This window comes from Bombina bombina, chromosome 5, assembly GCF_027579735.1.
Source record: "Bombina bombina isolate aBomBom1 chromosome 5, aBomBom1.pri, whole genome shotgun sequence".
NCBI lineage: Eukaryota > Metazoa > Chordata > Amphibia > Anura > Bombinatoridae > Bombina > Bombina bombina.
Window position 1 is genome coordinate 127,543,708 of NC_069503.1, and position 16,284 is coordinate 127,559,991.

The 16,284-nt window shown below is 42.3% G+C and overlaps 1 protein-coding gene and 1 non-coding gene across 2 annotated transcripts in view; both read right to left on the reverse strand.

The window, feature by feature from the left end:
* The window catches only part of LOC128661387 (uncharacterized), a 509,641-nt gene that overhangs the window by 238,534 nt on the left and 254,823 nt on the right, over positions 1–16,284 (reverse strand). The window contains exon 7 of the mRNA XM_053715646.1: positions 5,091–5,150. Coding sequence (XP_053571621.1) covers positions 5,091–5,150 — 60 coding nt within the window. The remainder of the gene's footprint in view (positions 1–5,090; positions 5,151–16,284) is intronic.
* LOC128661864 (U5 spliceosomal RNA) lies at positions 13,756–13,868 on the reverse strand. The gene has a single exon (XR_008402644.1). It is a non-coding gene; the product is annotated as a U5 spliceosomal RNA (small nuclear RNA).

The following is a 16,284-nucleotide window of genomic DNA, read 5'->3' on the forward strand; positions in this document are numbered from 1 at the left end:
GCAGAACCCTAAGAACAAGATTGATGCTCCGCGGAGGAGCAACAGATTTAAATACAGGCCTAATTCTAACCAAGGCCTGAACAAAGGATTGCACATCCGGTAAGTCGACCAGATGTTTGTATAAAATAATCTAAAAGGCAGAAAACTAGCCATTCCGAATACTGACCGACGGGCCTTTCTCCAGGTCTTCCTGAAGAAAAGACAAAATGTGAGGAACCCTCACTTGACTTCAAGTGAAACCCCTAGATTCACACCAGAAAAGTTATGTACGCCACACCTTATGGTAAAACTTGCGAGTTACCGGCATACGAGCCTGAAACATGGTATCAATCACCCTTTCAGAAAAACCTCATCTAGATAAGACTAGGTCTTCAATCTACAAGCAGTCAGCTTCAGAAAATCTAGGTTAGGATGAAGGAAGAGACCCTGAAGTAAAAGGTCCTTCCTCAGAGGCAATTTCCACAGGTGAAAATGCTACATCTCCACCAGGTCCGCAAACCAAACTCTGCGAGGCCAAGCTGGAACAATTAGAATCACTGAAGCTTGCTCCTGTTTGATACGTGCTAGAACCCAAAGAGGGAGGGCAAACAGATGAAAACAGGTAGATTAGATCGAAGTCCCATGGAACCGCCAGAGCTGCTTGCAGATCCCTTTATCAAGTACCGAATTTTGGAAGTTTAGATGAGACGCCATCAGATCAAACTCCGGAAATCCTGACTTAACATTGAGAACACTTCTGGATATAAAGCCCACTCCCTTGGATGAAAAGCCTGCCTGCACAGATAATCCGCTTCCCAGTTGTCTACCCCTGGGAAGTGGATGGTAGAAATGTGACCATTGCGAGACTCTGCCCACTGAAAATGCAAATCACCTACCTCATAGCTAAGGAACTATGTGTTCCTCCCTGGTGGTTGATATACACCACCTGAAATCTGATAAATCGGACCTATCTCAGTGGAGGCCAAGCTATCAGAGCATTGAAGATTGCACTTAACTCTAGGATATTTATTGGGGAGGCAGATACTGAGTCCAAATTTCCTGAGCTCTTATGCAACCCCAAACTGTTCCCCAGCCCAAAAAGGCTAGCATCCATAGTCACAATCTCCCAAGATGGTCTCAGGAAGCATGTGCTCTGAGAAAGCCATTAGGACAGGGAATCTCTCGTCTGGATGCCTAAGATTATCCTCAGAGAGGTCCAAGTGGTCTCCATGCCATAATCTGAGCATGCATAACTGTAGAGGTCTCAGATGGAAACGAGCAAAAGGAATATCATCCATGGAAGCCACCATTAGACCAAATACTTCCATACACATTGCCACTAATGGATGGACAGGGGACTGAAGAGAAAGACAAGCAGCAAGAAGTTAGGATTTTCCGACTTCTGTCTAGTAAATCTTCATGGAGATCGAGTCTATGAACGCCCCCAAAAAACACACTCTGGTATCTTGTCCAGATTCACCTTCTAACCGTGAGAGCGGAGAATCAACAGCAAATCTGTACAGATCTTGCTAAATGAAAAGATGGCGCCTGAACCAAGATATTGTCCAGGTAAGGTGCCACCGCAATTCCTTGAGGTCTGGTCACTGCCAGAAGAGCCCCTAGAACCTTCGTAAAGATTCGAGTGGCCTGACCTTCCTGAACGAAAGGGAGAATAGAACAGAAAACTGGGACAATCACTCCTAGAGAAGCGATATCCTTGACACAATTTAAGAAGGCCTCTCTCTATCTGGTTTGCAGATAATCTGGACAGGATAAATCTTTCCCTGGAAGAACACAATTTGAATCCTATCCTGGATCCCTGGGAGACTGACTCTACCACCCAAGGGTCAGGGACACTGCAAATACAAGCCTGTTGAAAAAAGGAAAGTCTGCCCCCTACATGATCCATGATTGGATCGAGGGCGACCCCATCATGCTGATTAAGAATCAGAGAAAGGCTTCTTGGACAGTTCACCCTTGTTCCAAGACTGGCCAAACTTCCATGAGGTCCTTGTTTGCTCAGGTTTACAAGGAGGAGGACATTTGTCCTTTGAAGTTACTAAATGAACGATAATTACCATTCTGGTGACGCTTGGGCCTGCTCTTCTTGTCCTGAGGCAAAAAGGCTCCCTTTCCACCAGTAACCGTGGAAATTATTTTTGTCAGACCAGGCCCAAATAAAGACTTGCCTTTAATGGATAAAGACAGAAGTTTAGACTTGGATGTCACATCAACAGACCATGACTTAAGGCGCAGGGCTCTGCGAGATAGAACAGCAAAGCTAGAAAGCCTTGCCCCAAAAAGAACTACCTGCATGCTGGCATCCCAGATAAAGGTATTAGCCAGTTTTAAAGCCTTGACCCTAACCTGGATCTCCTCAATCGTGGTCTCCACCTAAATCAGATTGGACAAAGAGTCACACCAATAAGAGGCCGCCTCTGCAACTGTTGCAATACCAGCAACAGGTTGCCATTGTAGACCCTTGAGTAGAAACATTTTTTTAAGTAGCCTTCCAGCTTCCTTTCCATAGGATCTCTAAAAGAGGAACTATTCTCAAGGAGAATAGTGGTTCTCTTGGCCAAAGTGGAAATAGTGCCCTCTACTTTAGGAACAGTGCACCAAAGACCCTACACAGAGTAAGCAACAGGAAACAACATCTTAAAAACTGTCCCTAGGCTACAACAGTTTACAAACTATATAGCCTAATTGGCTAAACGAGTGCCCGTAGATAAAAAACTGTTCTTTACCATGGGCACCCAACTACTGGAAATCTTCTAATTGGGATCTAGTAGTAAGCCGAACCAGTGCTGAAAAAGCAGAGGATATGGATTATTAATATACCGATCACCGGACATAAGGAGACTAAGGACCGGTCCCAGTGCACACCGGTGGAAGGCTTGAGACTAACTCCCATAGGGGATAATTGTGCCACTACCACATCCTCTGAATCTGAGGTATAAACAAACAAAAAAGAGGCGCCTGTGTGTGTCGGTTTGCAGGATGAAAATAACACAAAAGAACCCCTAGTACGGGGTACTCACATTTTTTGAGAGCACACAGACAGTGCTATCAGGTGCAGGCTGGATGTTTTTACAGCAACCCAGCTAACTGATCTCCAAGCTCCAGAAGTGCTGAATCACACAGATTTCAAGACACTAATGTGTGAGGAGAGTGCTGCCATCACTTGAGACTATCCTGTTTGGTCCGATTTATAGATCTTTCAGATGAGTTTCTGACTGGAACGATAAGACCATTCCCTTCAATTGAGACTTTTCCTTGTCAGGATTTTGGTCTATCTTCACTGTTGCATTTTATATGTATTTTTGACACTATTATCTGTTATATATTGTATAATGACATTATTGTACAGCTGTTTTGTTTTAGTGGCCCTGCCCAAATTCCACTTGGTCTTTAAGACATTTCCACATAACCTTTTGCCATTTCACTAATATAGTCTTATATTGGCTGTATAACACCTTTTATAAAGCGCCCCCTATTGGGAGTCTCTTTGTGGATATATATATATATATATATATATATATATATATATATATATATATATATATATATATATATATATATATATATATATATATACACACACACACACATATATATATATATATATATATATATATATACACACACATACACAAACACACCCTCTGACTATATACCTCCGTGTAACAGCAGCACTCTGAGGGGTAATGGGCTTCAAATCAGACTAAGAAGCCCTCTCACAGAAGAGCATCAAGAACACCTTAATTCTTCACTTTCCTCCAGAAGAGGCAAAAACAAGACTAGTTATCCGTAAAGTGGGAGGTTTTCTTTTCTTTTTTTTTTTTTTTAGAGCTCTTAGGGTTTGGGAATCTTTGCCTCATCTAAGTGGCCAGGAAGAGTAATTCACAGGGAGTAATGGATCAAGTACTCTCACCACCTGTATGAATTTTTTTATAATAGAAGTAAATTGGAAAGTTACAGTATATAAAATTGTATGTCTGAATCATGAAAGAAAAAAATGAAAAAGGTTAATGTCCATTTAAGTATTGTATTAAATAACACTGCAAGAAAAAAAAAATTCAATATACTGAAGAAAAAAAGAAACTGAGGCGCAAACATGTCCTAGTACTATCAAGCAGATGGATATTAGAATATATGAGAAAGGGTACTCACAAACACAGCGCACCCAATAGTGCTAGTGGGGCAGACTGGAACTTTGTAGTGGTCCAGCTCACTGAATAGCCTGAGGAAACAGCCCTTGAGAGGCTGAGAAACGCGTTGCTCTGTTTTTAAATAAAGATATCTGTTTTTATGATACACTTGCTGCTGTATGGAATTTTTTCACGCCGGTTCGTGAAGCTTTGGCGAGGATTCTGTTTGCCAAGAGAGTGGTCTACTGGGCGACTGAGAAGTCCCAGCTTGTCGTTACTGCACCTGGAGGTGCAGTACTTACTGTAAGTGTGACCTTATATTACCTTTACACTTGATTGGACTATACTAGGCTATGGTAGCTCTTTTTTGTAACTCCTTACAGACACCTCTGATGTATTGCTGATCAAGCCTGCGTTTATGTGCCCTGCGTACCTTTCACAGTGAGCTGGACCACTACAAAGTTCCAGTCTGCCCCACTAGCACTATTGGGTGCGCTGTGTTTGTGAGTACCCTTTCTCATATATTCTAATATCCATCTGCTTGATGGTACTAGGCCATGTTGGCGCCTCCGTTTCTTTTTTTTTCTTCAGAATTTCACATCCCAGGGACTGACCATCCTTTATCAGAGAGCGGCCACAACATTGGAATTCTAAAGACTTTATTTTTAATTTTTATTTTTGTTTTGTGATATATGGCGTATTTAAATTTTTGGATCATTTTTTATATGTATATTTTATAGCAATCATTACTTATATTGTTTTTAGTAGTATTTACTTAGGAAGCGCCCCCTATGGGATTGATGCCTAATTGCATTTCTCCCTAAAATTTATTTTTTCTAAAATTCAATATATTTTTCTCTTACAAGTGCAGGTAACGAATAGAGTATCAAGAAGGGATCCTTAAGTGTCTATTTGAGTGTGATCAAATGCCTTATTTCTGTCAGGAGGTTCATTACATACCTGTGGGAGATTTCGTAGCAGGTTTCTTCACTTCTGTAGGTTTATCTTCACCCTTAATGGCTGCAAACAAAACATTCATAAACATATTTATTTGTTTAACACCATGTTGCATAACATTTTAACTGGATATTAAAAACAAACATTTATGCTTACCTGATAAATTTCTTTCCTGGCATGGAGAGTCCACAATTCCATTCCAATTAATAGTGGGAATTTAACTCCTGGCCAGTAAGAGGAGGCAAAGAACACCCCAGCAGAGCAGTTAAGTGTTACTCCATTACCCAAAATACCCAGTTATTCGGCCGAAGGAAAATGGAAATAGAAGATGACAAGGGTATAGAGGTGCCTGAGGTTTATACACAAAAACTGACGTCTTAAATCGAATTAAGGGCGGGTCGTGGATTCTCCATGCCAGGAAAAAGAAATGTATCAGGAATGCATAAATTTGGTTTTCTTTCCTATGGCATGGAGAGTCTACAATTCCATTTCAATTACTAGTGGGAATCAATACCCAAGCTAGAGGACACAGAATGGAAGGGAGGGAGAACAAGGCAGGCGGACCTAAACAGAAGGCACCACCGCTTGTAGAACTTTTCTCCCAAAGGGATAATCAGCCGAGGCAAAAGTATCAAATTTGTAGAATTTGGAAAAGGTATGCAATGAGTACCAAGTGGCCGCTTAGTAAATTTGTTCCACAGAAGCTTCAGTTTTGAAAGCACAGGAAGAAGAGACAGACCTAGGGGAATGAGCTGTAATTCTCTCAGAAGGCTGCGGTCTAGCAGTCTCATAAGCCAACTGGATAACACTTCACAACCAGAGAGAGAAAGTAGTAGAAGTGGCCTTTTGACCATTACGCTTTACCAGAGAAAACAACGAACAGGGCAGACGATTGCCGAAAATCCTTAGTTGCTATTAAGTAAAATCCTAGAGCACGCACAACATCCAGGTTATGCAACAGGCGTTCCTTCTGAGAAGAAGGATTAAGACAAAAAACAGAATTTATGCTTACCTGATAAATTACTTTCTCCAACGGTGTGTCCGGTCCACGGCGTCATCCTTACTTGTGGGATATTCTCTTCCCCAACAGGAAATGGCAAAGAGCCCAGCAAAGCTGGTCATATGATCCCTCCTAGGCTCCGCCTACCCCAGTCATTCGACCGACGTACAGGAGGAAATATGCATAGGAGAAATCACATGATACCGTGGTGACTGTAGTTAGAGAAAATAATTAATCAGACCTGATTAAAAAAACCAGGGCGTGGACCGGACACACCGTTGGAGAAAGTAATTTATCAGGTAAGCATAAATTCTGTTTTCTCCAACATAGGTGTGTCCGGTCCACGGCGTCATCCTTACTTATGGGAACCAATACCAAAGCTTTAGGACACGGATGAAGGGAGGGAGCAAATCAGGTCACCTAAATGGAAGGCACCACGGCTTGCAAAACCTTTCTCCCAAAAATAGCCTCTGAAGAAGCAAAAGTATCAAATTTGTAAAATTTGGCAAAAGTGTGCAGTGAAGACCAAGTCGCTGCCTTACATATCTGGTCAACAGAAGCCTCGTTCTTGAAGGCCCATGTGGAAGCCACAGCCCTAGTGGAGTGAGCTGTGATTCTTTCAGGAGGCTGCCGTCCGGCAGTCTCATAAGCCAATCGGATAATGCTTTTAAGCCAAAAAGAAAGAGAGGTAGAAGTTGCTTTTTGACCTCTCCTTTTACCAGAATAAACAACAAACAAAGAAGAAGTTTGTCTGAAATCTTTAGTGGCCTCTAAATAGAATTTTAGAGCACGGACTACGTCCAAATTGTGTAACAAACGTTCCTTCTTTGAAACTGGATTTGGACACAAAGAAGGTACAACTATCTCCTGGTTAATATTCTTGTTGGAAACAACTTTCGGAAGAAAACCAGGCTTAGTACGCAAAACCACCTTATCTGCATGGAACACCAGATAGGGCGGAGAACACTGCAGAGCAGATAACTCAGAAACTCTTCTAGCAGAAGAAATAGCAACCAAAAACAAAACTTTCCAAGATAATAACTTAATATCTACGGAATGTAAGGGTTCAAACGGAACCCCTTGAAGAACTGAAAGAACTAGATTAAGACTCCAGGGAGGAGTCAAAGGTCTGTAAACAGGCTTGATTCTAACCAGAGCCTGAACAAACGCTTGAACGTCTGGCACAGCTGCCAGCCTTTTGTGAAGTAAAACAGATAACGCAGAAATCTGTCCCTTCAGAGAACTTGCAGATAATCCTTTCTCCAAACCTTCTTGTAGAAAGGATAGAATCTTAGGAATTTTTATCTTGTTCCATGGGAATCCTTTAGATTCACACCAACAGATATATCTTTTCCATATTTTATGGTAAATTTTTCTAGTTACAGGCTTTCTAGCCTGAATCAGAGTATCTATTACAGAATCTGAAAACCCACGCTTTGATAAAATCAAGCGTTCAATCTCCAAGCAGTCAGTTGGAGGGAAACCAGATTCGGATGTTCGAATGGACCTTGAACAAGAAGGTCCTGTCTCAAAGGTAGCTTCCATGGTGGAGCCGATGACATATTCACCAGGTCTGCATACCAAGTCCTGCGTGGCCACGCAGGAGCTATCAAGATCACCGAAGCCCTCTCCTGGTTGATCCTGGCTACCAGCCTGGGAATGAGAGGAAACGGTGGGAATACATAAGCTAGGTTGAAGGTCCAAGGTGCTACTAGTGCATCTACTAGAGTCGCCTTGGGATCCCTGGATCTGGACCCGTAACAAGGAACCTTGAAGTTCTGACGAGAGGCCATCAGATCCATGTCTGGAATGCCCCATAATTGAGTTATTTGGGCAAAGATTTCCGGGTGGAGTTCCCACTCACCCGGATGGAATGTCTGACGACTCAGAAAATCAGCTTCCCAATTTTCCACTCCTGGGATGTGGATTGCAGACAAGTGGCAGGAGTGATCCTCCGCCCATTGAATTATCTTGGTCACTTCCTCCATCGCCAGGGAACTCCTTGTTCCCCCCTGATGGTTGATATATGCAACTGTCGTCATGTTGTCTGATTGAAACCTTATGAATTTGGCCTTTGCTAGATGAGGCCAAGCTTTGAGAGCATTGAATATCGCTCTCAGTTCCAGAATGTTTATCAGGAGAAGAGATTCTTCCCGAGACCATAGACCCTGAGCTTTCAGGGGTTCCCAGACCGCGCCCCAGCCCACCAGACTGGCGTCGGTCGTGACAATGACCCACTCTGGTCTGCGGAAGCTCATTCCCTGTGACAGGTTGTCCAGGATTAGCCACCAACGGAGTGAATCTCTGGTCCTTTGATCTACTTGAATCGTCGGAGACAAGTCTGTATAATCCCCATTCCACTGTCTGAGCATGCACAGTTGTAATGGTCTTAGATGAATTCGTGCAAAAGGAACTATGTCCATTGCTGCAACCATCAATCCTATTACTTCCATGCACTGCGCTATGGAAGGACGAAGAACAGAATGAAGTACTTGACAAGAGCTTAGAAGTTTTGATTTTCTGACCTCTGTCAGAAAAATCCTCATTTCTAAGGAGTCTATTATTGTTCCCAAGAAGGGAACTCTTGTTGACGGGGAAAGATAACTTTTTTCTATGTTCACTTTCCATCCGTGAGATCTGAGAAAGGCTAGGACGATGTCCGTATGAGCCTTTGCTTTTGACAGAGACGACGCTTGAATCAGGATGTCGTCCAAGAACGGTACTACTGCAATGCCCCTTGGTCTTAGAACCGCTAGAAGGGACCCTAGTACCTTTGTGAAAATTCTCGGAGCAGTGGCTAATCCGAATGGAAGTGCCACAAACTGGTAATGCTTGTCCAGAAAAGCGAACCTTAGGAACTGATGATGTTCCTTGTGGATAGGAATATGTAGGTACGCATCCTTTAAATCCACCGTGGTCATAAATTGACCTTCCTGAATGGTAGGAAGGATCGTTCGAATGGTTTCCATTTTGAACGATGGAACCCTGAGAAATTTGTTTAGGATTTTGAGATCTAGGATTGGTCTGAATGTTCCCTCTTTTTTGGGAACTATGAACAGGTTGGAGTAAAACCCCATCCCTTGTTCTCCTATTGGAACTGGATGAATTACTCCCATCTTTAACAGGTCTTCTACACAATGTAAGAATGCCTGTCTTTTTATTTGGTTTGAAGATAATTGAGACCTGTGGAACCTTCCCCTTGGGGGTAGTTCCTTGAATTCCAGGAGATAACCTTGAGAAACTATTTCTAGTGCCCAAGGATCCTGAACATCTCTTGCCCAGGCCTGAGCAAAGAGAGAAAGTCTGCCCCCCACCAGATCCGGTCCCGGATCGGGGGCCATCCCTTCATGCTGTTTTGGTAGCAGTGGCAGGCTTCTTGGCCTGCTTACCCTTGTTCCAGCCTTGCATCGGTCTCCAGGCTGGTTTGGGTTGAGAAGTATTACCCTCTTGCTTAGAGGATGTAGAAGTAGAGGTTGGTCCGTTTCTGCGAAAGGGACGAAAATTAGGCTTATTTCTAGCCTTAAAAGACCTATCCTGAGGAAGGGCGTGGCCCTTTCCCCCGGTGATGTCTGAAATAATCTCTTTCAAATCAGGACCAAACAGTGTTTTGCCCTTGAAAGGGATGTTAAGCAATTTTGTCTTGGAAGACACATCCGCTGACCAAGACTTTAGCCAGAGCGCTCTGCGCGCCACAATAGCAAACCCTGAATTTTTCGCCGCTAATCTAGCTAATTGCAAAGCGGCATCTAGAATAAAAGAGTTAGCCAATTTAAGTGCTTGAACTCTGTCCATAACCTCCTCATACGAAGATTCTTTATTGAGCGACTTTTCTAGTTCTTCGAACCAGAAACACGCTGCCGTAGTGACAGGAACAATGCATGAAATTGGTTGTAGAAGGTAACCTTGCTGAACAAACATCTTTTTAAGCAAACCCTCTAATTTTTTATCCATAGGATCTTTGAAAGCACAACTATCTTCTATGGGAATAGTAGTGCGTTTGTTTAGAGTAGAGACCGCCCCCTCGACCTTAGGGACTGTCTGCCATAAGTCCTTTCTGGGGTCGACTATAGGAAATAATTTCTTAAATATAGGGGGAGGAACAAAAGGTATGCCGGGCCTTTCCCATTCCTTATTTACTATGTCCGCCACCCGCTTGGGTATAGGAAAAACATCGGGGGGCACCGGAACCTCTAGGAACTTGTCCATCTTACATAATTTCTCTGGAATGACCAAATTGTCACAATCATCCAGAGTAGATAAAACCTCCTTAAGCAGTGTGCGGAGATGTTCTAATTTAAATTTAAATGTTACAACATCAGGTTCAGCTTGTTGAGAAATTTTTCCTGAATCTGAAATTTCTCCCTCAGACAAAACCTCCCTCCTGGCCCCTTCAGATTGGTGTGAGGGTATGTCAGAAACGTTATCATCAGCGTCCTCTTGCTCTTCAGTGTTTAAAACAGAGCAATTGCGCTTTCTTTGATAAGTAGGCATTTTAGATAAAATATTTGCAATAGAATTATCCATAACAGCCGTTAATTGTTGCATAGTAATAAGTATTGGCGCACTAGATGTACTAGGGGCCTCTTGTGTGGGCAAAACTGGTGTAGACACAGAAGGGGGTGATGCAGTACCATGCTTACTCCCCTCATCTGAAGAATCATCTTGGGCACTATTATTATCTGTGGCATCATTGTCCCTACTTTGTTTGGACACTGTGTCACAATTATCACATATATTTAAATGGGGAGACACATTGGCTTTCATACATATAGAACATCGCTTATCTGATGGTTCAGACATGTTAAACAGGCTTAAACTTGTCAACAAAGCACAAAAAACGTTTTAAAATAAAACCGTTACTGTCACTTTAAATTTTAAACAGAACACACTTTATTACTGAATATGCGAAAAAGCATGAAGCAATTGTTCAAAATTCACCAAAATTTCACCACAGTGTCTTAAAGCCTTAAAAGTATTGCACGCCAAATTTGAAAGCTTTAACCCTTAAAATAACGGAACCGGAGCCGTTTTTACATTTAACCCCTATACAGTCCCAGGTATCTGCTTTGCTGAGACCCAACCAAGCCCAGGGGGGAATACGATACCAAATGACGCCTTCAATAAGCTTTTTCAGTGGTTCTTAGCTCCTCACACATGCATCTGCATGCCTTGCCTTCCAAAAACAACTGCGCATTAGTGGCGCGAAAATGAGGCTCTGCCTATGACTAGAGAAGGCCCCCATCTGAAAAAGGTGTCCATACAGTGCCTGCCGTTTTTTAACAACAATCCCCAAGATTATAATAACTATAAAGAGTTATAATCTGTCAAATATGCTTAGCAAAGTAATCGTTTTAGCCCAGAAAAATGTCTACCAGTTTTATAAGCCCTTATAAAGCCTTTTATTCTTTTGCTTAATCTAAGAAAATGGCTTACCGGTCCCCATAGGGAAAATGACAGCCTTCCAGCATTACAAAGTCTTGTTAGAAATGTGGCCAGTCATACCTCAGGCAGAAAAAGTCTGCCAACTGCTTCCCCCAACTGAAGTTACTTCATCTCAACAGTCCTGTGTGGAAACAGCAATCGATTTTAGTAACGTTTGAAAAATCATCTTCCTCTTACAAACAGAAATCTTCTTCTCTTTTCTGTTTCAGAGTAAATAGTACATACCAGCACTATTTTAAAATAACAAACACTTGATTGAAGAATAAAAACTACATTTAAACACCAAAAAACTCTTAGCCATCTCCGTGGAGATGTTGCCTGTGCAACGGCAAAGAGAATGACTGGGGTAGGCGGAGCCTAGGAGGGATCATATGACCAGCTTTGCTGGGCTCTTTGCCATTTCCTGTTGGGGAAGAGAATATCCCACAAGTAAGGATGACGCCGTGGACCGGACACACCTATGTTGGAGAAAGGAACAACAATTTCCTGATTGATATTGTGATCCGATACTACCTTGGGAAGAATCCCAACTTAGTACGAAGAATCGCCTTATCCGCATGAAAAATAAGGTAAGGGGAATCACACTGCAGAGCCGAAAGCTTGGAAACTCTGCTAGCAGAAGAAATAGCAAGAAGAAACAAAACTTTCCAAGATAACAACTTAATATCAATTGAATGCATAGGCTCAAACGGAGCCTGCTGCAGAAATAAGAAAAAGATTAAGGCTCCAAGGGGGAGCAATAGGTTTAAATACAGGCCTAATTCTGACCAAGGCCTGCACAAAAGATTGAACATCTGGTAGATGTGCCAGACGTTTGTGCAAAACAATAGACAGTGCAGAAATCTAACCCTTCAGAGTGCTGACTTAAAAACCTTTCTCCAGGCCCTCCTGAAGAAAAGACAAAATTCAAGGAACCCTCACCCTGCTCCAAGAGAAACCCTTCTCTTCACAGCAATAAAAGGTATTTACTCCATACCTTATAGTAAATCTTACGAGTAACAGGTTTAGGAGCCTGAAGCATGGTATCAATTGCCTTCTCAGAGAAACCACGCCTAGCCAAGACTAGGCATTCAATCTCCAAGCAGTCAGCTTCAGAGAATCTAGATGTTGGTGGAGGAAGGGACCCTGAAGTAGAAGGTCCTTCATCAAAGGCAACCTCCAAGGGGGAAGAGATGACATCTTCAACAGATCCGCGAACCAGATCCTGTGAGGTCATGCAGGAACTATTAGAATCACAGAAGGAAGGAGAGCAAATGGAGGGAACAGGTAAGCAAGACTTAAGTTTCAAGACACCATCAGAGCGTCGATCAGAGTGGCTTGTGGATCTCTTGATCTTGAACCAAACATTGGAAGCTTAGTGTTTAGTTGTGACACCATCAGATACAACTCCGGAACCCGCCTCCTAAGGGTTTTCGTGAATACCGCGGGAGGACAAGCCCACTCCCCGGGATGAAAGGTCTGCCTGCTCAGAAAATCCGCCTCCCAGTTGTCCACCACTGTGATGTGGATGGCAGAAAGGAGACAATCGTGAGTCTCCACCTATAGGAGAATGCGAGTCACCTCCTTCATGGCTAACTAACTCTGAATTCCTCCCTGGTGGTTGATGTATGCCACTGAGGTGATGTTATACGATTGGAATCTGATAAACCGAACCAAAGCTAGTTGATGCCAGTCTGTTCAGGCATTGAAGATTGCTCTCAACTCTAGGATGTTTATGGGGAGAGAAGACTCTGCTTGAGTCCAAAGACCATGAGCCTTTAAAGAACCCCAAACTGCTACCCAGCCTGACAGGCTGGCATCCATGGTCACAATCACCCAGGATGGTCTCAGGAAACATGTACCCTGAGACAGATGGTCCTGCAAAATCTACCAAGCAAGAGAATCTCTTGTTAGGGGAACCAGAGATATCCTCTGCGAGAGATCTGGGTGGTCTCCGTTCCATTGTCTGAGCATGCATAACTGTAGGAGTCTCAGATGGAACCGAGCAAAAGGAATAAATGTCCATGGAAGCAACAATCAGACCAATTACTCCCATACACCAAGCCACTGATAGATGGATAGAGGAAGAGAAAGGCAAGAAGCAAGAATTCTGGATTTTCTGACATCCGTCAGAAAAATCTTCATAGACAGAGAATCTATGATTGTCTCTAAAAATCATGACATGGATGGCACTGGTGCCTCCCTTGCTAGGTCTTGCCTGGGATCGAACCCGGGAGTCCATCTTTTAGTTCTACAGAGTAGAACCTCTAAAAATTGGCGAAAACTCATGGATGTTCCTCTCCACGGAAATCTTTAAAAAGGCAAATAGATTTATACGATCTGAAGAAAAACCAGAGAATATTGCCAAAGGCAAAGGATGTCCAAAGGGACGAATCCTTCGTGAAAAACAACCCAATCCTTGAACAAAATTTCCAAGTCCCACTCAGAGATAGGGACAGAAGAGGGCCCACTGGAATGCCAGTAAAAAGTCCAGATAAAGGGACTCCTCCATAAGAGATAAATAGCATCTCATCAAAAAGAATAACAAACCTGCCGTGATATGGGTCTGCGAAAACAATCATAGAAATTGTAAAACATGTACAAGTTTGAGAACTCATCAAAATATTATAATTACTCACTGGTAATTTTAATAATCTACATAATCTAAGAAGAATCCCAGCAAGAAAAGTCATGGTTCTCTTAGACATAAAAAAATAGATAGAGCCAAAACTGACAGGGTGATATAAACTGCAAGGACATCAGATGTCAGCCAAGTACACATAAAGGACAGGAAGACCTGAACTAAAAACTGTGTTAAATCATAAATACAGTTAACTAAAGCGGATCACAAGATTCATCTCAAAAGAAGATATAAAATGCAAGTCCCTATACGAACTAGGGACACACAATTTTTTTTTTTTTTTTTTTTAGTAAACATTAGTGTCCTGACAGATATTTGAAGAAATCACTTCAGAATGAGAGAGATCCCAATCTGTGATCATATACCTAAATAAGGAACATAAGGTAAAACATATTCAAGTTCCATGCTTACTAAAATTACATGCATTGGGCACAAAGTCGCAGGTCTTAGCCGAAATAACCTTAAGGAAATATAATAAAAATATTTGTGTCCTAAGATCACTAATAGACATATGTTATGAATGGAAAGCATGGTGTTGCATACATTAGACTATAGCATAGCCCTCAACATAAAATAGGGTAACAAAAATAAATATATTAGTGTCCTAAGATCACAAGTAAATTACATGTATTGCACCTAGGAAAATACCAGGTGACAAAGGAGAAATCATCTCAGCATGAGAAACTATAGCATTGATTCATATATAGAAAAATGAAAAATAACCCTTAGTCTTAAGGAATATATATATATATATATATATATATATATATATATATATATATATATATAAATAAAATATATAAATACATAGAAAATGTATGATCATGTGTGAGCTCACAGATCATCTCATAAGATATGGCAGCAAACACCAGTCTATTATTATGCTTACCTGATAATTTAATTTCCATCGAGGGGAGGAGAGTCCACGGCTTAATTCATTACTGTTGGGAATTAAGAACCTGGCCACCAGGAGGAGGCAAAGACACCCCAGCCAAAGGCTTAAATACCTCCCCCAACCTCCCTCATCCCCCAGTCATTCTGCCGAGGGAATAAGGAACAGTAGGAGAAATATCAGGGTATAAATGGTGCCAGAAGATTAATTACATTTAGGTCCGCCCATCGGAGATACGGGTGGGAGCCGTAGACTCTCCTTCCCTCGATGGAAATGAAATTATCAGGTAAGCATAATTTATGTTTTCCATCTAAAGGGGAGGAGAGTCCAAGCCTTCATCCATTACTGTTGGGAACATATAAAGCTCTAGAGGACACTGAATGAAACCGGGAGGGAAATGCAGATCCTAATCTGAGGGCACCAAAGCCTGCAAAACCTCTCTCCCAAAAACAGCTTCCGCAGAAGCAAAAACGTCAAATTTGTAAAAGTGTGCAAGGAGGAAAAGGTAGCCGCCTTACAAATTTGCTCCATAGAGGCCTCATTCTTGAAGGCCCCAAAAAAAAGCCACAGCTCTAGTCGAATGAGCCGTGATCCTCTGAGGAGGCTTATGTCCCACTGTCTCATAGGCCAAGCGAATCAAGCTCCTCAACCAAAAGGACAAAGCAGTAGAAAAGGCTTTCTGCCCCTTGCGCTTCCCTAAATACACAACAAAAAGAGATGTAGACTGTCTGAAATCCTTCGTAGCCTGAAGATAGAACTTCAGGGCACGAACCACATCCAGATTATGAAGTAACCTCTCCTTAGAAGAAGAAGGGTTAGGACACAAAGAAGGAACCACTATTACCTGATTGATGTTACGGTTAGACACCACATTGGGGAGAAACCCCAACCCAGTGCAAAGTACAGCCTTATCCGCATTAAAAACCAGATAAGGCGGCTTACATTGCAAGGCAGCCAGTTCAGATACTCTGCGTGCCGATGCAATGGCCAACAGGAAGAGAACCTTCCAGGACAGAATCTTAATGTCGATGGAATGCATAGGTTCAAACGGAACCCTCTGCAAAACCTTAAGGACCAAGTTTAAGCTCCATGGGGGAGCAGACTGTCTAAAGACAGGCCTGATTCTAGACAAAGCCTGAACAAAGGATTGGATGTCAGGGAGCTCAGCGAATCTCCTATGCAACAAGGCTGACAATTCTCAAATCTGTCCCTTTAAGGAACTAGCGGCAAGACCCTTCTCCAA